Here is a 24,102-nt window from a genome sequence, read left to right on the forward strand (position 1 = left end):
TGAGTAATTTTTATTCTCAGTGGACAAAAACCTTGTACTAGAATAGTTTAAAGAATATTGCATTCTTTTCGACATTTTTTAAGGCCTAAAGATGTAATTAGTCATCTGTAATAACACCAAAGAACATTTCTCCTGAGAGTCCGAGAAAATAAATGTCAAATTTCAAAATAATTGTGAAAACACAGGTAAATCTCTGTCTCTCTTTCATATGAAGATGTAATTTTGTGAAATTTGACATTCATTTTCTCGGGCTCCCATAAGAAATTTTCTTTGGTGTTATTACAGATGATATATTACATCTCTTGTTATTTGGGCGTGCCCAAAATAGAGTAATCGAGATGGCTTGTTTTGAAGCAAACTTGCAATAGGCACGCAATACGTGCTAACGTAAACAAGGCAAGTAAAAAGGAGAAGCGAGGCGAATGTCAGCCATGCGAACTTCTGTACAGGGTAAGAGGCATGTTGGAAAGAAAGCTCCGCTAGCAAGGTACTTTATCCCACTTTTACGATCTCAAACATTAATCTGAATGTTCAGTATTTTTACCTCATCTAAATTTGGAAGTTTGAAGTCCGTAGATGAAAACTCTTAAAAATATTCGTACTATAACGGGTTTTCGTCGCAATAAGACTTTGAGCGATGCTGAATTGTTCTGAGGTCGAGAGCGAAAGGAGATGTTGCGCAAAAATGTTGTTACTTGCAGCCTAGAAAGATTAAAAGAAAGATGACAAATACATTTAGGAATTGGTGAATGAACTTAAAAGGAATTGGCCTATTGTCGGTACTAAAGGAGCATTTTAATAGATTCACGTGCGTCTTTGCTCGTAAGTGCTAAAGTCACGTATGTGGGAAAAGTGTGGATAAGATACAGCTGTTTTGAGACGTTTATCTTGATGATCTTGTCTTACATATCAAAATGTACGAATCAATATGTGAGGTTTTGGTATGGGGCTTTCGTGAACAATGTGTATTTGATGTGTGACATTTCTTTGACGAGACGATCGAAATGCACCAATCATACAGTCTAGTGAGTCTCTTATTGAAATAAACCACCCATCATGAGGCAGCGTTTATTCGAGGAAAATGGCGTTTAATGGAGGAAATACGGTACGCTTAGTACAACCACGCCCAAATATACGCTCCCACAGAGTCTTGTTGAAATCCGTTTCAGGATTCGACACTTTTATACTAGAAATACGGTTTTAATTTCCGTGTTATTGCTACCACAAGAGTAAAATATTAAAAAAGCCGAGTAACATTAAATAAAAATTATTAAAAATTGAACTGTGTGATTGTTGAATTGTGTTTGATTGCTTCCGCCAGTGCAGTACAGTCACCAGTACCAAGTTTGTTGTCTGACAAATCCAACTGTGTTACTGTTGAATTGTGTTTGATTGCTTGCGCCAGTGCAGTACAGTCACCAGTACCAAGTTTGTTGTCTGACAAATCCAACTGTGTTATTGTTGAATTGTGTTTGATTGTTTCCGCCAGTGCAGTACAGTCACCAGTACCAAGTCCATTCACTGACAAATCCAACTGTGTTATTGTTGAATTGTGTTTGATTGCTTCCGCCAGTGCAGTACAGTCACCAGTACCAAGTTTGTTGTATGACAAATTCAACTGTGTTATTGTTGAATTGTGTTTGATTGCTTCCGCCAGTGCAGTACAGTCACCAGTACCAAGTTTGGTGCCTGTTAAATCCAACTGTGTTATTGTTGAATTGTGTTTGATTGCTTCCGCCAGTGCAGTACAGTCACCAGTACCAAGTCCATTCCATGACAAATTCAACTGTGTTATTGTTGAATTGTGTTTGATTACTTCCGCCAGTGCAGTACAGTCACCAGTGCTAAGTTCATTGCGTGACAAATCCAACTGTGTTATTGTTGAATTGTGTTTGATTGCTTCCGCCAGTGCAGTGGAGTCACCAATAAAAAGGTCATTGTCTGTCAAATTCAACTGTGTTATTGTTGAATTGTGTTTGATTGCTTCCGCCAGTGCAGTACAGTCCCCAGTACCAAGTCCAATGCCTGACAAATCCAACTGTGTTATTGTTGAATTGTGTTTGATTGCTTCCGCCAGTGCTGTACAGTCACCAGTACCAAGGTAGTTCCATGACAAATTCAACTGTGTTATTGTTGAATTGTGTTTGATTGCTTCCTCCAGTGCAGTACAGTCACCGGTACCAAGTTTGGTGCCTGTTAAATCCAACTGTGTTATTGTTGAATTGTGTTTGATTGCTTCCGCCAGTGCAGTACAGTCACCAGTACCAAGTCCATTCACTGACAAATCCAACTGTGTTATTGTTGAATTGTGTTTGATTGTCTCTGCCAGTGCAGTACAGTCACTAGCACCAAGTTCATTGTCTGACAAATCCAACTGTGTTATTGTTGAATTGTGTTTGATTGCTTCCACCAGTGCAGTACAGTCACCAGTACCAAGTCTATTGGATGACAAATCCAACCGTGTTATTGTTGAATTGTGTTTGATTGCTTCCGCCAGTGCAGTACAGTCACCAGTACCAAGTCTATTCCATGACAAATTCAGTTGTGTTATTGTTGAATTGTGTTTGATTGCTTCCGCCAGTGCAGTACAGTCACCAGTACCAAGTCTATTGGATGACAAATTCATCTGTGTTATTGTTGAATTGTGTTTGATTGCTTCCGCCAGTGCAGTACAGTCACCAGTACCAAGTCCATTCCCAAAAAAATTCAACTGTGTTATTGTTGAATTGTGTTTGATTGCTTCCGCCAGTGCAGTACAGTCACCAGTACCAAGTACATTCACTGACAAATCCAACTGTGTTATTGTTGAATTGTGTTTGATTGCTTCCGCCAGTGCAGTACAGTCACCAGTGCTTAGTTCATTGCGTGACAAATCCAACTGTGTTATTGTTGAATTGTGTTTGATTGCTTCCGCCAGTGCAGTACAGTCACCAGTACCAAGTTTGTTGTCTGACAAATCCAACTGTGTTATTGTTGAATTGTGTTTGATTGCTTCCGCCAGTGCAGTACAGTCACCAGTACCAAGTTTGTTGTCTGACAAATCCAACTGTGATATTTGAAGAAGCGAGCCAAGAGTACGAGCTAAGAGCAGATGAAGGGTACAACTGTTTTCGTTTTTACATTCTTTAATGCATTCCAAGGCAACTGAGAACCTATCTTCATCCTTTACTTGCTTAGCAATACACGAAACGAAAGCCTTTATCGCTTCTTCCGATTGCGAAGCTAGCATGCCGCATGTGAACAAAAGCACCTGTTTAAGCTTTTTAAAATATCTGTCGTCGGCAATTAAGGTTTCTGGACAAATTTCGTTGTCTAGAACCTGGCAACAGAGGTGAAATGCCGCAAACAGTTCCTGAAATGTTTTATGTAAAAAGCAATAGTTCAGAGATGGTCTCACTTTTTTAGGGCTACACTCAACGGACAAGAAGCCGAATTCAGGTAATTCTTCTGAGCAATTTTTAAACTCGCCTTCTTCGAGGGACAGGTTATTATGAAGCAGACCGTTCCAGGCGATGGAGCCAAGCTGTCTTAGTTGAGTCTTGTATACTTTAGTGAGGTCTTCGTCTTTGGTGTTTGGTAATGTTAATCCTTTCTTTTTCCTATATCTTCTAAGAACACACTCTACCATTTCTAGATACAGCTGTGTACCACTTTCTGCAAAAATACCATGAGAGTCCTCACAAAGAAGACAAAGAAGTACAGTGTTTAAAGGACTTTCTGTCAACTGTTGGAGGTTTTCGTCAGACTCTAGTTTGTTAATAAGCTTCTGGGCCAAATGCGGTTCCGCTTTGAAATACCTGAAAATGAACTCTCGGGCGTCTGCTTTGGTGAAACCTTCAATTTCTAGCAAGGTATCGCAGCACTCACGCACCTCCATCCCAACCTCTTGTCGTGCTGTAGCTACAATGTGACACTTTGGTAGCACTCTTCCTTGAATGACTTCCTTAAACGCTGCAAACAAATTGGCAGGCAACTCATCCAATCCGTCAAGTATCAGTAAAATTTCGGGCTGATTACAGCGAATGAATTTGAAGAATTCTTCCTTATCTTCTTTTGTGCAATCTCGAGGAAGAAGCTGGTCATCAATGGCGCCCCAAAGGACAGACTTGAAGATTTCGTTCAGTCTCTCTTTTTCAGATCGAGGGAGAGGTTGTCCTTCGGTAGCCTCCGAAAGGCAAGACTCTATTTCTCGGCATTTAAGCAGTAAAACAGCTTGGAAGTTTGGAAAAAAACTTCCTGAAGGATTTTCTTGTTTGTTCGCTGCCCAATCGTAAGCAAGTTTATTACAGAATGTGGTCTTTCCTATACCTGGCCTCCCTTCAACTAAGACCGTCTTAGGATGAGCGCATTCTTCGTGGGGTTTGAAGATATCTTTCATAGTAACAGTTTCATCAGTCTTTGTTCCCCTTTCCTTCTTTCTGCTCACTATTTTGAGTCTGGTAAAATTGTTATCAAGGCTTAATCGAAACTTTTCCCACCATGGAAAGGGTGCAAACCATCTTTCACGGGTGCTGTAGAGTTGGCGAATGCCATCAACAAATCCAGTTGGGTAAAAACCACCTGAAAATAAAAGATATATCGTGTTTAAGTCGAACCCCCACTTCACAGACACCACCTGAATACGGACATCTCTCTCGTTGTTTTATGGACAGTTTCCTTTAACACTGGCAAGAGCCCTTATATTGTCTCAAAATTCAACCCGCTTTAAATGGACACCTGTGTAAGTAAGCCACCTCTGTAGAGTGCATGGCATATGACTACTAATTCGAGGGTCCTACAGATGTTTCGAGCTCCTCCGAGTTTCCACCGACTTTTCCCCCTTGAGAAAAACAAGTTGCACTCTTTTAAAGCAAAACATTGAAATTATTCCCTTTACACTAAGTCTTAATTGCTTTGTGACGACTCAATCTAAAGGCAGCGAAACGATCACGGTTATAATTCTTTTCATGTATTCGCTGATAAAGCAATTTTCAATCTCTAGCGAAAATCACTCTATTACAAGCACAGTCTGTTAAGAAAGATCAGCTTAATCAAAACGATGGCGCCGGCAACGAGTGTCACTAAAACTTAAGGTAATTCCCTTGTTTTGCACTGCGCATCACCTACTGCGCATAACATGACGACATCAAAGCTGGTGGTGATTTTCACCAGTCACCTGAAAAGACGTAACGGCCCTCTTTTTAGTTTTAATCGTTTTAATTGTGATTTTGACAACCCTCCCCGGCTAAATGGTGTTGGGCTTAAAACTCGCCCCAGTCCCCGCGCGCAAAATGCCCATTTGAAGCCGGAATTGCCCCTTTTGTTGTCTCTGCAAGGAAAGAAGAACGGTGATTCCCCTTTTTTTTATTGGTTATGGCTAGAAGAAAAAGATATTTAAAGGAGAAAAAAAAATCTGGTTAGTAGAAGTTTTATTATTTTTTTTATAAGAATGACGTAAAATGCCGCATTTGGAGACACAGTATAAACGGTCCACGTTTTAAATTACTTCCAAGATCGAGCAATTTAAAGTCACTATACTGAAAAATTACAGCCCAGATCAATTAACGGGCTTTAGATTTTAGTATATTTCATAGGTTTTTTTTTGTACGAGAATGATTTTTGACGGTTGTTCCAGCTTCGAATATTCCGTGCGCAACTTGGCAAAAACACATAGAATAACGGGCTCGCGGGGCGAAATCAAGCAAGGTGACCCCATCCATTTACTGGAGATTTTCAATGTACTGACTGTCAATTGGACCAAGTTTTCAAAAAACTTGATAGTACACCCTTGTTAGTTAGACGGGGTCTAGGGTTTATCGTTCATATCCGAGAAGACTAGAAAGTCTAACCGTTTGCAGATGTCTTTCCAAAGGCAGCACGTTCTCCTCAGATATTTAAAAAACCCTGAGTGTTGGTCCGGCCGGGGCTTGAACCAGCGGCCTCCAGCTCGGCAGACCTGCGCTTAACATATTGAGCTAACCAGGCGTGGTTAATGAAGTGCGGTGGATATGAAGCCCGGCCAACTTCATTGTCATGTTTTTGTTCGCTTTTTTGGACTTGACCGTGCACCTTTCATTGTGAACTAACGGACCAATAGCAACGTCCTATAAATTTATTCAGTCATAATTTGTGAACCAAGACAAAACATTGTACACGCTCAGCGAGTCCTCAACAGAACCTACACACCCGATTGTTTCCATCTTTGATTTTTGCAGGCTTTCAGAACCTGTCTCCTCTACTAAACTAACGGGACCACTTGCACTATTTTCCTTCCCATGACCTGCACATTCAAGAACAAAAATAGCCAGAATTTCAGCCGTCTCCTCGAGTCGCAAACTTTTTTGTTTACGACATTATTAAAACAAGTTGCTTCTTCTTTCGGAAAATGTAAATTACATAACTTGAAAGATGAGTGCCCTTAAATGCAGAAACTAAATTCTGTCACTGAATTGGAAGCATAGATTTCTTCGAGAATCTCTTGATTGATTCTAATTTTCCAACAATTTAAGGTCGAGATTTTGAACATTGAATCTGCTGTTATTGACGGTTCTGTGTAAGCATAGTATTTTTGAATAAAGAAAGAACAATGAAGAAGCAACTAGTTTTAATAATGTAGTAACCAAAAAATACACCATTAAATCTGGATGAAAACGTAATTGTGAAGTGCTTTCATAAAGGCCCATTGGTTTTATGTAATGCTTTAGTTGTGTAGACGCTGTATTTTCAGTCAATTTTTCGCACGTTTCTTCGATAGTTTGCCGATAAAATGCACATGGTTTAAAGAGCAAAAACGGTTGTAAAACTAAAAAGAAACTAATTATACTGTTCAATAAATCTTTGTAATTAGCAATCATTAAATGAATAATAAATGGCTTTATTAAAGTTGCTACATTTTGCATGATGTGCAGTGTGCCTTTTTTCATATTTATTGTTTCAAGGAAATCTGTTAGTCGGTTGCTCTATTCAAACCTGCTGGCTACTTCAGTTTTTATTGCAACCCCTGCTTTAATCTACCCACCACTTAACTGAGGGATTGATATGGCTGTATTGCAGACTCCTTAACAAAAGACTTATCCCACGCAAACGGCGATTATTTTCCTAGCACATTGCAAATCCTCGTGCTCTAGAAGCTGGTTCCGAGTTATGAAGCCCGTCAGACGTCTTTCTTATAATATATAGATTTAGCCGGGGCTAAAAGTGAGGCTCCCATAAATAAATTTATAATTCAAATCAAACAATAAACTTGTATTTCACAATTCAGTTAACTTTAGAACACATTCATGTGACTTTTGAGGGAAAGGCTAAGTGATCTTAGAGAAAAATAATTTGCAGACAGCCCAAGAGTGAACCAAATCTTACATCGAGTTGATAGCCTCATGTGTACACCTAAAACTGGCAATCATCTTCGATCACATTTAAAAGCCATAATGGCTCTTGATCACCGTACAGTTATTAGGTCTGGAAAAAAATCAGGCCCAATTGTTTGCGTTCGAGACGTTTAGTTTACAAACTCTTGCCAACAAATCTGGGTGCGTGTAAACCAACCCTTTATGCCATTTATACATCACATCTGAGTTGAAATAGTACTATGAGGCACTGTATTTATCATACAGACCTCGGACAGAATGCAGTATTTCACAATTTTGCAATACAAATTGCACTCATTCAATATTCTGGACAATCGAAGCATGCGTGGGCCTTAAGCTAAACCGTTAAAAAAATTTCCAAAATCATCTGTACGGCCAGCCGGTTCTCATTTTTGCAGGGCGAGATGTGGTCGAGTGTTTGAATAAACATTAATACAGTTACGCTTCAACATAATAAAGAATTTATTATGTTTATTTTTTATTTAATGGTTTTATCGATGGGTAATCTTCAATTTTGAAAAGCGTTTGATTCGCGGATATATATATATATATATATATATATATATATATATATCCGTTTAGCGGATAGCCTGTTTTGACAGCTGTCAATTGATCACAACATTGATGTCCAATATGTGTGCATTATCAGTTTTCCTGCGCTCCCAAACTGACTAGAAAGTATGAGATTAAACATTGATCGCAATCTAGTAAAACAATAAACTGGTCAGCGGACAGCTTCCAAATAAATCACGTCACCTCGATGACTTGACATATGAACACGCGATATGCTCATGTGATACTGGTCAGTGGCTATCCTGTTTTGACAGCTGTCAATTTGTATTGTAATTTGTATTGTAAAGCAGTAGCAGTTTATGCAATGTGTTACTCTCTTATTAATCCTTGTGGATACTGAACTTAAGGAACTTTATTTGCCCTTGTTAGTAACCGGATCTACACTGTACAATGTGATGGGTGTGAAAACACATCTATCAGTATCAGTGAAGCTGAGATAAACCTTACTCTCCGGGCTGTAACCACTTATGTCCTATGTTGCAATTTGGCTCCAAGCATGTCTGCATTGAAGATGTGCATATTTTCAAAGATTGTCATAAACAAACACTATTTTTGTTGTGGATTGGGACATACTGTATAAGCTGTGTGGTTCGGAAAACAAGTGGAGTAAAGGATTTGTCCTCTCTGGTAAGATATGATGGCAGTTCTTTAGCTGCAGTAAGGCATGTTCAAAGTATCATACCTGTCGTACGACCACGCCCAAAGATACGCTTCCACAGCGTCTTGTATACACTTCTAAAACGCTGGTGTACACCTTGATCATGGAGAACTCTTTTGCTTGAACCTAAAGCTTCACTTCTAGCACCTGCAGGATCACTGCTTGCCCCTTGCTGAACTTTAGATTTGCCTAAAAAAAAAACAACAAACAAACAAACAAAAACATGTAATCATTTCTTATAAAATTATAACCAATTATTTCGGCAAAATTCATGCCCAGTTCATAGCCTGGGGCCAGGTTCTTTAGTGAGGGAAAAGGGCTATAAACTGAAAGTGGGGAGCGAGGGGAGGAAAGTTGATTTCTTGCAATCTAATTTAATACTTCATACTTGTTGTGCCATCTTTTGACTCGAATATTCGATTTGTGTACTTTCACGTTAAAGGTGCGCGTGCGCAGGTATATTTTCCCATCAAATTTTTTATTTCTTTTGTAGCCCGAATAGACTTCTTTAGCTTGTATGTTTTGTTTTCTAATAGAGGTCCCAGAGGAACTTGACCCTTTGTCTCTTCATAAATTGTGCGTAGATATCCGGTGAACACGATGTAATTAGAAAGAATTAGTTCTCTAGAGTATTATCACATGACTTATATTGGGAAAAAAAAACATACAGGCTAAAGAGGTCTATTGCTCGAACTCCTTCCTTGTTTTTTTGGGAATATCATGAAAGATAAACCCTCTTAACTCGAAAGAGGGTAGCTACACCGAGAGCATAATCATGTATACTTTGATCTACTTACTAGCTTATCACTTTAAAAAAATTTCTAAAAAATGGCAAAAATCCGAATGTTGGGTGGAAAAATGGTCATCAAGAAATGAGGATTTTGAAGACAAGAAATGAAGGGAAAGACTGAAAGTCCTAAATAAAGCAGCTAAAACCTACGTACAAAAGAGGAACTTGGCAAGGTAGCCTCAACAGTTAGCAAGCCAAGTCTGGAGCAGATTTGTGACCTTAAAAATTGGACGAAAAGTTTAGCCGTGTCTATATCAGATATAAAAGACACATTAAACATTAATTTCTTTGGTTTTTTCTTTATGAATTATTAACGATTTCCTAAAGCTGTCGTAAGCGACCACTCCGTATTGTTTACATTGCAGTCGCTTACGAGAGCTCATTTCCGACCAGCTCTAGTTACGACCACTTTTTCGAATTTCCCGGGTGGTCGCGTAAGAGAGCTTTGATTGTGTGTTCCATTGTGGACTTTCACCAATTCCCCCGTAGAGCCCTTTTTGTTGTTTTCTAAATTCAACCCGCTTAAAACGGACAAATAATGACGCGAACACTGTTTATAGTCCTTTAAGTGCAGAACTTATCTGCAGATCTTACCTGTTCCTTTATCACTGCTTTCTTGTCCGGCGGATGTCAAGGCATCTAACTTTTCTCTAATGGCTGTTATTTCACCTTTAACCTTCTCAAATTTTTCTCTGTCTAGGGATACAAATATAAGCAAAACTTCCGTTAGTTGAAAATATACTAAGTATTGAAAAAGGTAAAGGGCGGCGTGGTTGCCTAATGGTTAGTGATGTGAACTTTGGATCGAAAAGAGTTCCGGGCTGAAGCCCTGGCGGCAGTCACTGCGTTGCATTCAGTGTGCCTCATTCCACCCAAGTGTATACATGGGTACCAGCGAATTTTATGCTAGGGGTAAAAATGCCTTGGACTAGCATCCCATCCGTGAAGTGGCAGAAAAATTCCTCGCCGTGTCAATGAATACCGGGACAAGCTCTGGCCGGATGGCCCAGTTTGCCTCGAACGCAGAGGATTGAAACTCAGGGACCAGTTGTTATTGCAATCTCACGATTATGGGGATTTTCCTAGCACATCGCAAAGCCTGTCATTCTCCTCAAATTTGTTTGTCAAAAGACGTAAATTAACTCAAAATCTTCATTGCTTGAAATACTAGAATACTAATACTGCCCATATGCAAATTGCCTTCATTTGCTAAAGTTTTCAATTTCTCGCCCATGTTTCCTAGTTCGCTGTGATCTCTTCGAGGTCTTCTCTGATTTTTTCTGGGGAAGACATTCATTGTAAGTTGAATAGTACAATTATAACTAGACTGTAAAAAAGTCGTTTTGTTTTCTTAAAATCGGTATAGTGTAGCGTGCGCGCGAGCCTTTTTCAAACTCACTCCAACAGACCTTTTGTTTGGGCGTACTTGAATACGCAAAAATACGGACTCCCAGAGACAATAGGCAAGGTCCAGCCTCTTGACGTTTAGCCTGTTCACAGACCCTCTATTTTCTCTTTACAGGTCATCACGCGCGCTTATGCAATTAAACACCGCAAGTTCTCTTGACAAAATGGCCGGAGGGCAGGCTTGGCAAAAAATCTGTCCGGCATCGATGAAAGGATGCCAATACTGATCACTATTCGCTCGTTTGTCAAATGTGTTATTGCTGTCCCAACGACTGGGGAACGTTATAATGAAATTAACATTAGCATCAATCCGTCACTCCAGTGACAATGAGGACCTAATATGGTTCTATGACGAAAGCGACAAAGAAAGATAAATGCAAACTTACAAAAGAAAAATGAACGCTAGATACTTTATGGCAACTTCGTCTGAAAAAACTTTTATCAGTTCAATTGAAATGTTAGGTTCTTGTTCAAAATATAACAATAAAGCTTGTTCGATATTAGGCACTGATGGATGGTACAGAAAATGAATGCATATTGCTTCATAAAGGGCAAGAAAAGAGGAAGGTCTGAAAAATGGAACTTTACGGTATCAACAGACAAGAGCTTCCCAAGAATGTTGGAAACAAGGGAACATGTCCACTCACGTTTAAGGGTCAATGGATAAGAAAAGCATTGATTTCCTGCTTTGGAAGGATGTTCGATCAAATGAAAGTATAGGGAAAACTTGACTCGTTGGCTTGGGGATAAGTATTTATATGTAAACCAAACAGTATTAATTGCATGTCAACGTAAGTTCTTACGTCAGGCTTGCATTATGATGCAAGGTAAATTTTGTGGTTCAGTTTTGCCCTTGTTCAAAATTTTGTTTTCAGCAAAAATATCAAGTTTTTGTGTATGGTAATGTACGATACTGAGCACAAAAAAGAAAATGAAAACTGATCACACAAAATGAGAACATTTTATATGACTGAGGAGGTCGTAACTCTTATTCTGTCAGGAGTTAAGAGGACTACCCTACTGATATTCATAACAACTGGGATTCCCCCACCCAACAGACTGAGTCATCTTATACAAGGTGTCTTAATTTTAGAGGGGAATAGATTATTAAAACCTTTTAAAGGCCAACATACCTTCAAGTTTGTCTCGTGAATTATCGCCGTCTTTCTTCAGTTCCTTTAACAATCCTTAAATGAAAGAATAGGTACAATAAGATAATGAAAAAAACACAGTTCAAGTTGCTAAATACCAAATGTTTGTTTTGTTTAAACACCTTAACTCTGTACTGTTATGGGGGGTCTAAATTTAAAACAAATCGGATTTGATCTCAAAACATTGCAAGTGATTTTGGTGAGTTTTGTCTTGGGTGGTTATTTCTGTCTTGGGGATTAGAACTTGCGTCAAAGTCTTAAGACTTACAAACGAGGTCTCCGCATCTTTGACCCTGTTACTGAATTTGCAACCCCTTAATTCCTGATATAATCAGTTGAACATGTTGGCAAAAGAGACTACATTACATGCGAACGTAAAAAGTCATAGACATTAGTAGTGTTTTGCATATTTACATCCCTTTTTGGGGTTTGTCTCATTTTTCAGGGGACCAATCTAAACAGCCACTTTTGATAGCAAAAACTATAAACTCTAAACTGTGAATAAACCTTTAAAGGCATACCATTTTAATAATTATTTTATAGTCAGATGATATAAAATTTTGTGCAGGTCATAAAACTTCGTGTCAAGCCGTGTGTGTCTACACTTAAAAAAGATGATGATAAGGAGATGATGGCAGACATTGCAAGTGTCACCTTATTACTAGCAGTCTCAGAAGAAAGACTGCAACAGATTATGGAAGCCAAAGAAGTAGATTCCGTGTTTAGGCAGATCACAACTTACTGCTTCAAGAAGTGGCCTGACAAGCACTCATTAATAAAAAAGGATGCCGTAAAAACCAACTGGCAGTACAAGTGGAACTCTCTATTGCACAGAACCTGGAGGATTCAAGAGGATCGTCATTCCCACCTCCGTGTGATTAGAAATCCTCGCAAAGATCCATAAAGGACACTACAGGATTGCAAAATACCGAGAGTGTGGTGCCACGGGAAAGCAGAGATGACCAGGAACTAGTGCAACAATCCAGAGATGCGCACTACACATAGACAAGAGGCCTGAACAGCATATTGCGGCACTTCTATTGCTCCTGCCAGAAGGTGGCTTCAGTCCTCCTCGAATTGAAAGGCATGGACTACCTGATACATGTAGCTTTTGACTACTTTTCAAGGTATGTAAAAGTGGCAGCCATGAAAAAAACAACAAGTCAACTGAGATCATTGGGGCACTGAGCGCCATATTTGCCACACGGTACAAGAGATCCCCGAAAAAGTGTGATCTGAACAAGTTTTTCAGTTTGACATATCACCAGTTGTTCCAAAGAATAAATAAAGGATTTAAACACACCACTAGTACTCCAAGATTTTCCCCCAGCTGAATAGAGAAGTCAAGCGTAAAGTCTGTACAGCCAAGAACATCTTAAAAAAGAAAAGGACCCTGGAAAAGGGCTGCTCGCTTACAGATCAACGCCACCAGCATGCCAGTACCTTCCCCCCAAGCTGCTAATGGAAAGGCAGAACGGAAAAAGTGTACAAAAACATTTCACACTCAGCTTGATCCAAGGTGGCCTGATCTGCAATCACTGTGAGCAAAATGGACAATTAAGTACGCTAAAGCGCCTGTAGTCCTCTTTCAACAGCAGGCACAGAGCCCTTCCTTTGAACCCAACAGATTCCGGAACAGAAGTTTACATCAAGGACCTCCAGCGCCTGGATATCTCGTTGTAATAGCTGCAGAGAAAGCTCACTTGTATGAGGTGAAGACACTCACCAGCACCATAAGGAGAAGAAACTGTGTACACCTAACACCATTGCCAAAGCCAAAACAGCACCAACCTACACCAAACAAGACAAACACTTCAACAACTGTCACAACAGACATTGCCGATGCTAAAGTACATTGTAAATCTACAAGCACTTACCCATAACAAAAAAATACCAGTTGGGTAGAGAATTTTAAAAGGTGACATAATACTATGCTTATTGCATAGTTACATTTTTTTCAGTGAATACTCGAATGTATGGAGTATGTGGCGCTACTTTCAGCATTAGGATTTCTGACTTACAATACTGCATGTAGATATATCAGGTCATTAAGTCCTCTATACATATTTTAACTTCAGGTCATATGATTTGTAATTCCAGGATACAATACATTCACTCTTGCTTGTACCTCATATGAGGCAATGGTCACTTAGATCGATCCCCAAGTTGGCCAGAGTAGAGAGGTTCCCTATAAATTCTCAAGATGCAACTATTTTGTGATCTTATTTATACCTATAAAACGCTGGTCTACACCTTGATCATGGAGAACTCTTTTGCTTGAATCTAAAGCTTCACTTCTAGCACCTGCAGGATCACTGCTTGCCCCTAGCTGAACTTTAGATTTGCCTTAAAAACAAACAAACAAACAAACAAAAACATTCAATTATTTCCTATAAAATTATAACCAATCATTTCGGCAAAATTCATGTCCAGTCCATAGCCTGGGGCCAGGCTCTTTAGTGAGGGAAAAGGACAAATAACAGGATGAGTTTGAAGAAAAAGGTAAACTGAAGGGGGGGGGGGGGGAGGGGAGGACTGAGGTGGGGAAGAAAGTTGATTTCTTGCAATCTAATTTGATAGTTCATACTTGTTGTGCCATCTTTTGACTCGAATACTCGATTTGGGTACTTTCACGCCAAAGGCGCGTGTGCGCGAGTATATTTTCCCATCTCATATTTTTGGCATTTTGTAGGCCAAATAGACTTCTTTAGCTTGTATGTTTTGTTTTCCGAATAGAGGACCCAGAGGAACTTGACCCTTTGTCTCTTCATAAGATTGTGCGTAGTTATGCCGTGAATAAGATATAATTAGAAAGAAACAGTTCTCTAGAGTATTATCACATGACCTGTGTTGGGAAAAACAAAACATAGAAGCTAAAGAGGTCTATTGCTCGAACTCCTTCCTCGTCTTTTTGGTGAATATCATGAAGGATAAACCCCCTTAACTCGAAAACGGTCACCTACGCCGAGAGCATAATCATGTATACTTTGATCTACTAGCTTACCAGTTTAAAAAAATTTCTAAAAAATGGCAAAAATCCGAATGTTGGGTGGTAAAATGGTCATCGAGAAATGAAGATTTTGAAGACAAGAAATGAAGGGAAAGACTGAAAGTCCTAAATAAAGCAGCTAAAGGCTACGTGCAAAAGAAAAACTTGGCAAGGTAGCCTCAACAGTTAGCAAGCCAGGTCTGGAGCAGGTTTATGAAAAGGGAGGGTTGGAGGCGTCTGGTACGGCAAAAAAAGCTCTGCTCAGTCCACCAAGCACCGTTAACGTTCAGCGCGCTCGTCTCGAATTTGTAAAGATATACTAAAGCCTCACTGTGGAAAGGCTTTCTTTTTTGGATGAACGCCCAAAATACATATACATATATTTTTTTTCAACTACGTAATCTAAGAAATGATATTGTTTGAGGGTCGAAAAGGCTCTTCCGTACCAGGTGATAAAAAACCTCAAAATGGAACATCTGGGCCTCTACCGGCGCTACATGACTTATCCAACTCGATGCCGCAACGTCTTTACGGAATGTGATAAAAAACAAAGGGCATGCTGGTTACTGAACTTCTGAATACAACTACCCGATAGAGCAATAAACATCTTTTAGAAATTTGATGTAAAAATAAAGTTTTGATCAAAAGTTGTAGCGCATGATATTAGAGGAACGAACTTTTGGGACACCCTGTAGTGCAGTGCAAATTTAACTTACTTCGAGTCATTGGGTAAGTTTCAATGAAATTTAGATCACTGGAAAGAAAATTTAGTTCGAGTTAGCGAGTCATCTGAGTAAAAATGACTGACAAGTGGGGAGAAATCCAAGGGAAATGGGAATTAAGGTTGATTTCCACTGACGCCTTTTTGGCTACGCACGTTAACGCACGTAAATTTTAATCAGACGTAAATAAAATAGAGGCAAGATAATGAGTGCTGAGCTTAAACGAGAAGTTGAGCGAAGTTCAATTTTACGCGCACGAGCGACCTTTCATGTATTGTCTCTATTTTATTTACGAACGTAAATTTTACGCACGTATGCACGTAAAAATTACGCGACACTGGAAATCAACCCTTAGTTCGAGTTATCGGGGTTCTACTGTAGTTGTTATTATCTCTTATCATATTCTAATTCTAATTGTATAATCTGCAAAGGGTGTATCCCATCACGGCTCAGTTATTCTGATGACATTCCTGTTTGATTCATCAGGAAAAGTTTTTGAAGAATACTTCTGGAGTAAAATAACACTGATCGACATTTATTAACCGGTATCTACCTTTGCAATAGCCAGTACATTCTATATTATGTTATATAATGATCTTTGTAAACATAAATCAAAATCCAATAATACAGTCGAAGCTCTCCTTGCGACCACTCTCGAAAGCGACCAGCTCTAGTTACGACCACCTTTGTGAAACCACGTTTGAACTGCGACTTACACTTTCTAATGAAAAGCTCTCGTTAAGCGACCAATCCCATAAGCGACCGCGACCACTTTTGGAATCATGTACTTAACTGGACTTTTCCTTTGTTTTTTAGCTCTCGTAAGCGACCACTCAGCGGCCACGTGACTCAGAGTCTTATTCATATAAATCAACACTTAAATGAAACTACACAGTGCGCTAATGATCTAAAAAATTGGACGTAAAGTTTAGCTGTGTCTTTATCAGGTATAAAAGACACTCATTAAACATCAATTTCTTTCGTTTTTTTCTTTATGAATTATTAATGATTTTCTGAAGCTCTCGTAAGGGACTACACCGTATTGTTTACAATGCGGTCGCTTACGAGAGCTCATTCCCGACCAGCTCTAATTACGACCACTTTTTCGAATTTCTCAGGTGGTCGCGTAACTGAGAGCTGCAACTGTGTGTTCCATTGCGGACTTTCGCCAATTTCCCCATATGGCTCTTTTTGTTGTTTTCTAAATACAACCCGATTAAAACGGCCAAGTGATTGACGCAGACACTGTTTATAGTCCTTAAGTGCAGAACTTATGTGCAGATCTTACATGTTCCTTGAACATTGCTTTCTTGTCCCGCTGATGTCAAGGCATCTAACTTTTCTCTAATGGCTGTTATTTCACCTTTAATCTCCTCAAATTTTCCTCTGTCTGGGGATAAAAATTTTTAGCAAACTTCCGTTAGTTGAAAAATACTAAGTATTGAAATAGGTAATGGGTGGCGTGGTTGCCTAATGGTTAGTGTGAACTCTGGATCGAGAGTTCCAGGCTCAAGCCCTGAGGCAGTCACTGCGTTGCATTCAATGTGCCTCATTCCACAGAAGTGTATACATGGGTACCAGGGAATTTAATGCTACGGGTAAACATGCCTTGGACTAGCATCCCATCCATGGGGTGGCAGAAAAAATTCCTCGCCGTGTCAATGAATACCGGGACAAGCCGGATGGCCAAGTTTGGCTCGAACGCACGGGATTAAAACTTGGGACCTTTTGTACCTGTAATCTCACGATTATGGGAATTTTCCTAGCAAATCGCAAAGCCTGTTACTCTCTTCAAATTTTTCTGTCAAAAGAAGTAAATTCACTCAAAATCTCCATTGCTTGAAATACTACAATACTAATACTACCTATAGGCAAATTACCTTCATTTGCTGAAGTTCTCAATTTCTCGCCCATCCTTCCTAGTTCGTTTTTGATGTCTTCGAGGTCATCTCTGATTTTTTCTGGGGAAGACATTCATTGTAAGTCGAATAGTACAATTATAACTAGACTGCAAAGAAGTCGGTTTTTTCTCAAAATCGGTAAAGCGTAGTGTGCGCGCGAGCCTTTTTCAGAGCCTCGCTCCAGACCTTATGTTTCCGCGCACTTGAATACGCAAAAATACGGACTGTTTTGCAGTCTAAATTATAACAAGAAAAAAGTATTGAGAAAGATTATTATCTCTTCAGCAAAAAAAAAAACGTTCAGTGTCTTTTTAATTGTGTCATGCAGTAAATGAAATGAATTTTATGACTCAATATTTGTATTACAGTAGAGATTGGCAAGTAGCAGCCTCCGTTACTTTCGGAATTAGCAGGCCAGAGGGGCCGCAACCTTTGGGAGGCCGTAACTTTCAGATAACCGTTACTTCCGGATGGCTAAAATGTGACATTAATTAAATAAACAAATTGACCACAACTGCGCAAAAAGCATAATGTAGCTTTCATCCTCAGTGAATTCTCTCTGCTCCGTAACTTTAATTTCTGGACGTTCAGGATCATGTAAGAATACTCTTGCCTTAGTCCCACCAGAGACAAAAGGTAAGGTCCAGCCTATTGACGTTTACCCTGTTCGCAGACCCTCCATTTTCTCTTTAGAGATCACTGAGCGCGCTTATGCAATTAAAAACCGCTGGTTCTTTTGACAAAATGGCCGGAGGGCAAGCTTGGCAAGAAATCTCTCCGGCGTCGATGAAAGGATACCATTACTGATCACTATTCACTCGTTTCTCAAATGTGGTATTGCCGTCCCACCGACTGGGGCACGGTATAATGAAATTAACATTAGTATCAAATGGTCACTACAGTGACAATGAGGACCTAATACGGTTCTATGACGAAAGCGACGAAGAATGATAAATGTAAACCTACACATGTCGAAGAACAATGAACCCTAGATACTTTATGGCAACTTCGTTTGAAAAAACTTTTATCTGTACATTGAAACGTTAGTTCTTGTTCAAATTATAACAATAAAGCTTGTTTGATTTTAGGCACTGACGGATGGTACAGTGAATGAAGGCATATTGCTTCATAAAGGCCAAGAAAAGAGGAAAACTCTATGATATCAACAGATGAGAGGAATATGTCCATATACTTTTAGGGGCCGGCAGATAAGAGAAACATTGTTTTTCTCCCTTGAAAGGATATTCGATAAGTGTAATGTGTTTTTTTTGTTTTGTTTTGTTTTTTTTTTTCATCAGAACCTTATTGGCAGGGTGCAAAGAAAATCATTTTTACAGCTTGCCATTCGGGCAAGCTGAAGCTAGCATTTACTAGCCCAGATGTCATTTCAACTAGCCCCAAAAGCTTTTCGTCGAGCAGAATTGATTTCACACTTCTTCTGTTATTCGAATTCCTCAAAGAACATCACTTGCCTGTCGGGCAAGTTAAAAACAGATTTCACTAGCCCGACAGCAAAATCCACTAGCCCCGGGCTATCGGACACTACTTTCTTTGCACGCTGATTGGACAACACTTTTGTTATTTCTCTTGTCTCTCACTCAGTCAGTTGCAATGTTGTGACTTGGTTGCTACAGGACTGAGGCCTTGAGTCAATTTTGCTCTTCGTAAACTAACTGGACACCTGTTTGTTACATGGAAAAAACGAAAAAAAGGAAAGGAAAGTGTACTGGTCAGAAGAGAATAAAAAGTAATAAACAGTTTGGAATACCGGGAAGAAAACAGTGAGCCGATCCGCATAGGCTGAAAGCAGCTTGATATAAAATTGTTTGTAAAATGCGCAGGTTAGAATGTGACACAGCTTCTATAAGGTACAGCCAAAGTGGCTTCTTGTCTTTTTATAACAAAGTTTATAAGTAAACATACCTTTTTCTTGGTTTGCTTCCTGTACCGGATCTGCTGTCAAACGTTCTAGTTTGTCCCTGATTTTTCTCTCACTTTCGAGGATCTGATCATTCATGTTCTTTAGCTGTTCTGTGTAATATCAACATTAAATATCCATTCACCACTTTTGCATTGCCCATAATGCATCTTGTTTGCCCCCCTCCAAATTCTGCATACGCTTGGGCTTCAATTTGTCTTCGAACGACTGTAACACCCAGGAGAAATTGGGAAAAAATTGTTACACAAACCAGAGCGCAAACAAAGTGTATTATGGGCAATACAAAAGTTGCGAATAAACCCTGTAGATACATGCCATAGGGGGATATGTAAGAGTATCTTTACTGCTCCTCAGGCAAGTAGTGACAATAACACCGCAAAGGTTCGAGAGTTTCTTATCATGGGTGTGATAATGGGTGTGTGCCACACACTGTGTGGTCACTTGATCTTTAAGTAGAGGAAGAGAAGGCGTGTGCGGTTACTCGGGAAATGCCACGTAACAAAAATAAAAAAAAAATAGAACCAGTACAACAGAAACAACATCAGACTTAAATCCATCAGAATAAAAATAAGATTAAAAATGAAAGTTTAAGGAAAACTTGACTCGTTGGCTTGGGGATAAGTAATGTATACGAGACGCAAACATTTTTAATTGAACGTCACAGTACACGTTCTTGAGTTATATTTGCATTATGATAAAAGGTAAATTTTGAGGCTCAATTTTATCCTTGTTCAAAATTTAGTGTTTCAAAATGGTAGTTTTTGTTTTAGTTCCAATTTTTGTGTATGGTAATGTACATGTACGATACTGAGCTTAAAACAAAGAAAATGCAAATTGATCAGGCTAAATGAGAACATGTTTTTTCACTGCAGAGGGAGATGAAGAGTTAAGAAGTCGACCATACTGATTGTAATAACGACTGAGAGTCCCCCCCCCCACCCCCACCCCAACGGACCGAGTCACCCTAACGAATGTCTCTTAAAGTGCTTGAGCACACTTTTGTGGGCGGTCAGCGGTAACTCGTGTGACGGCGTGCGTTTCAAATAAGACACAAACATGGCGGCGAAAAAGCAGTGGTACACAGAAGAGGATTTCTCAAAATCTACTCATTAAAATTTTGTGGTATTTGGCAGAGTTTTTACTTTTAACGTATTTTAAATAATAAGAACTTTAAAATGAAGGTTGAACAGACAATTTTGTGACACGTTTAATAATTACAGAACAATTACATTATTGAATATCTAAAAACCTGTCTGTCAAAATTTGGTCAAATAAGTTTCAAATGGTAATGATTAACTATAGTAAGCTGTGTGCAAGTTTATAGGAAAATCTAATGAGCGAATTTTATGTAAACTAAGCAAAAGTGAAATTTTAAGGTTGTATTCAATCGTTCATGTTGCCATGGAAACTACGAAAACGACAAATTTTCCCTGTCAATCAAAATCTTTCATCAGTATATTTTTCACTTGCCAAGTTTCAGCTTGTGAGCTGCAACCTTTCTCTCGCCATGATTTGGCAAATGAACACACTCACAAACAGCCAAAACTGTGTTCAGCCACCTTAATTTTACTAGGGAATTGATTATTAAACCCTTTTAATGGCCAACATACCTTCAAGTTTGACTCGTGAGTTATCGTTGTCTTTCTTCAAATCCTTCAACAATCCTTAAATGAAAAAAATAGGTAGAATAAGAAGTCAGCTACTACAAGTGGAGCAAACACAGTTTAAGTTGCTCTTTACTAAATGTTTGAGAAGTTTAAACACCTTAACTCTGCACACTATTATGGGGGTCTAAATAACAAAATCTGATTTGATCTCCAAACATTGAAAGTGATTTTGGTGAGTACTACGGTTTGTCTTGTCTGGTTATTTCTGTTTCGGGAATTAAAACTTGCCTCAAAGTCTCAGACTTATAAAGAAGGTCTCGGCATCTCTGATCACAACCCCTTCCTGATATAATGAGTTGAACATGTTGGGAAAAGAGACTGCATTACTTGCAAAGGTCAAAATTATTGGTAATGTATTGCAGATTTAGATCCCTTTTTTAGTTGCCTAATTTTTCAGGGGACTACTCTAAACAGCCACGATTAATAGCAAAACCTATTAACTATAAACTGTAAATGAACCCTCAAAAGGGTACCATTTTAATAATAATTTAATGGTCAGATGACATAAAATTTTGTTGAGCTCATAAAACTCCGCGTCAAGCCGTGTCTACAATTAAAAAAAGTTGATGGCACCCCCATTGTTCCTGGCAGAAGGTGGCTTCAGTCCTCCATGAATTGAAAGGCATGGGCTACCTGGTAGCTTTTGACTACTTTTCAAGGTATGTGAAAGTGGCAGGCATGGAAAAAACAACAAAGTCAACTGAGATCATCAGGACACTGAGGGCCATATTTGCAACAAAGTACAAAATCGAGAACCCCCAAAAAGTGTGATCTGAACAGTGCTTTCAGTTTGAATTTGCCAGGTTTGCCAAGTAATAACTAAAGGATTTAAACACACCACTAGTAGTCCAGAGATAACTAAAGCAGCAGTCATCTTTCAACAGCAGGTAAAGAGCCCTGCCTTTGAACCCAACAGATCCTGGCACAGAAGTGTACATCAAGGACCTGCTGAGCCTGGATGTCTCGTAGTAAAAGCTGCAGAGAAACCTCACTTGTATGAGGTGAAGAGACCCAACAGCACTACAGTCAACTCTCTCCAAGATGGACACTTTTGGGACCGGCGCTAAGTGTCCATCTTAGAGAGATGTCCGTCTTATAAAGAGTCAAAGAAAGGGAATAAGCAAAGGCAGGGACCAACTCTAGGTGTCCATTTTACAGAGGTGTCCGTCTTATAGAGGTGTCCGTTAAGAGAGAGTCGACTGTATAAGAAGAAGAAACTGTGCACACCTAGCTAACACCATTGTAAAGCAGAAACAGCACCAACCTACACCACAGAAGACCAAGACTTCAACAACCATCACAACTGACATTGCTAATGCGGATCATTATACCTTTCTGGGAAACTACCCACCTACCCCTCCCCAAAGCCAACATTAACACTTGCTTCTCATTCAGGGAAAAATGTTGGCTTAGGGGTGGGGTAAGTCGCCAGTTCCCCAGAAATGTATAATGATCGGCTAATGCTAAGGTAAATCTACCAGCACTATACCCATAACAGAAAAATTTCTGTTGGGTAGAGACAATGTGACAATTCCATACAAATCCTTCAAAAATTGGCTTGGTTCATAAGATTAGGAACCAGGTAAGATTTAGAAGGATTTGTATGGATGTCATCGGAGCATAACTGGGCTAATATCTCAGAGACAATCTGCCCCAAATTGCTAATTTTTGGCGAGTAGGCGTCTTGGACATTGTTGTTTTAGAATATCTTAACAAATCCCATAATTTCACAAATTTCATTTTCTATGATGTCACACTTTGGTACTCTATTGGGGGCTGGGTCAACTTGTCTCGGGGGGTCCAATGAAATTCTGGGGGGAGTGATAAAAAGAGAGTCTCCAGATTGTAGATCTCCAGAGGTTGGCATCTCTGCATTTCATCCATTATACATATCTTAACTATAGTTGATCTGATTTGTAATTCCAGGACTGATCTGTGATCTTATCCATTCAATCTTGGTTTTTCAAAGTCATTACAGTCTACTCATTATGACGTATGTGTTGCACTGCACCTGTTTTATCACTTGTACTGGTTAAAATTTTTTGCGCTTCATGCTCAATTTTAACTAATGATAAACCAATTCTGTTCTTATTTTGAACATTACTTAAACTGATTCCTGTAACCAAAAACTGTGTATCACTTGTCAGTCAGGACAATCTGAAAGTGCATCATCTGTAGCTGTGGCTGACCTCTTAGTTAAATGACATTTGAATTTGCATATTAGCACATATTTTTTACCATACTTGTAATAATAATTAGTTATTCTTTAGTTTATCTCTATTTATTAATTTTTATTGTAAATAATAAATTATTACTATTTATCATTGTCTGAATTATAAAATATGTATGAAGATGCTCGATAGTGGGAACACAATAAAGTCTACAGTGTATTATACATGTAGTATTGGTATTTCATTTATCCACAGTAAAAATTCTTGGTGCATTTTCAACTTTAAGTTTCTTCAACTTATGTATCACTTAACCACGTTTGCACCGGAATTTTATAACTTTTTAACTAAATTATTATAAATTCGTGAATATCAGTCTAAATATCAGTGTCTCTGGAACTAAGCAATACTAAATTTGTGTGAACCTTCCCTGTCTTGAAAATGATTGTAGATCTTAAAATACATTTTTAACACTCATAGCATCCCTATTTTAACTTTTTATTTTGTATTTGGAATGTTCTTTTCACGTCCACAATTAGACTAATACTCTGACTCTTAAATATAAAGTTCGATCATTCATTTGATTACCTTCAATCTCATCAAGTCTGTCCTTGCTGCTATCATCATCTTTCTTCCACTCCCTCAGTAATTGTTGGTAGTGTTGCTCAATGACAGGATCCATGCTTTCAGTCTTCAGTCTATTGATAGCGGCAGAATCCACACCCAGTCCTACCAGTGCATAACTTATATCCTGCCAATAGGAATTAAATGTGGCATCATCCACAGATGCC

The 24,102-nt window shown here is 39.0% G+C and overlaps 2 protein-coding genes across 5 annotated transcripts in view; one reads left to right on the plus strand and one right to left on the minus strand.

Annotated features, from left to right (window-relative positions):
• LOC140950249 (T-complex protein 1 subunit theta-like) overlaps positions 1-24,102 on the plus strand; it is a 123,011-nt gene that overhangs the window by 30,475 nt on the left and 68,434 nt on the right. The window lies entirely within an intron of this gene.
• LOC140950079 (uncharacterized) overlaps positions 1,180-24,102 on the minus strand; it is a 28,840-nt gene continuing 5,917 nt past the window's right edge. For 2 of the 3 annotated variants that reach the window (XM_073399263.1, XM_073399255.1), the window contains 10 exons: positions 23,900-24,102; positions 21,087-21,140; positions 19,461-19,568; positions 17,517-17,597; positions 16,925-17,026; positions 14,158-14,271; positions 11,908-11,961; positions 9,962-10,063; positions 8,602-8,766; positions 1,180-4,560 (listed from right to left, as the gene is read on the minus strand). The exon at positions 23,900-24,102 is cut by the window's right edge and continues 454 nt beyond it. In XM_073399263.1, the coding sequence (XP_073255364.1) occupies positions 1,271-4,560; positions 8,602-8,766; positions 9,962-10,063; positions 11,908-11,961; positions 14,158-14,271; positions 16,925-17,026; positions 17,517-17,597; positions 19,461-19,568; positions 21,087-21,140; positions 23,900-24,102 (4,273 nt within the window). In that variant the 3' untranslated portion in view covers positions 1,180-1,270. The remainder of the gene's footprint in view (positions 4,561-8,601; positions 8,767-9,961; positions 10,064-11,907; positions 11,962-14,157; positions 14,272-16,924; positions 17,027-17,516; positions 17,598-19,460; positions 19,569-21,086; positions 21,141-23,899) is intronic. The other variant, XM_073399270.1, reaches the window with a different exon arrangement.

The sequence above is a fragment of the Porites lutea genome, chromosome 1 (assembly GCF_958299795.1).
Source record: "Porites lutea chromosome 1, jaPorLute2.1, whole genome shotgun sequence".
NCBI classification, from domain to species: Eukaryota; Metazoa; Cnidaria; class Anthozoa; order Scleractinia; family Poritidae; genus Porites; species Porites lutea.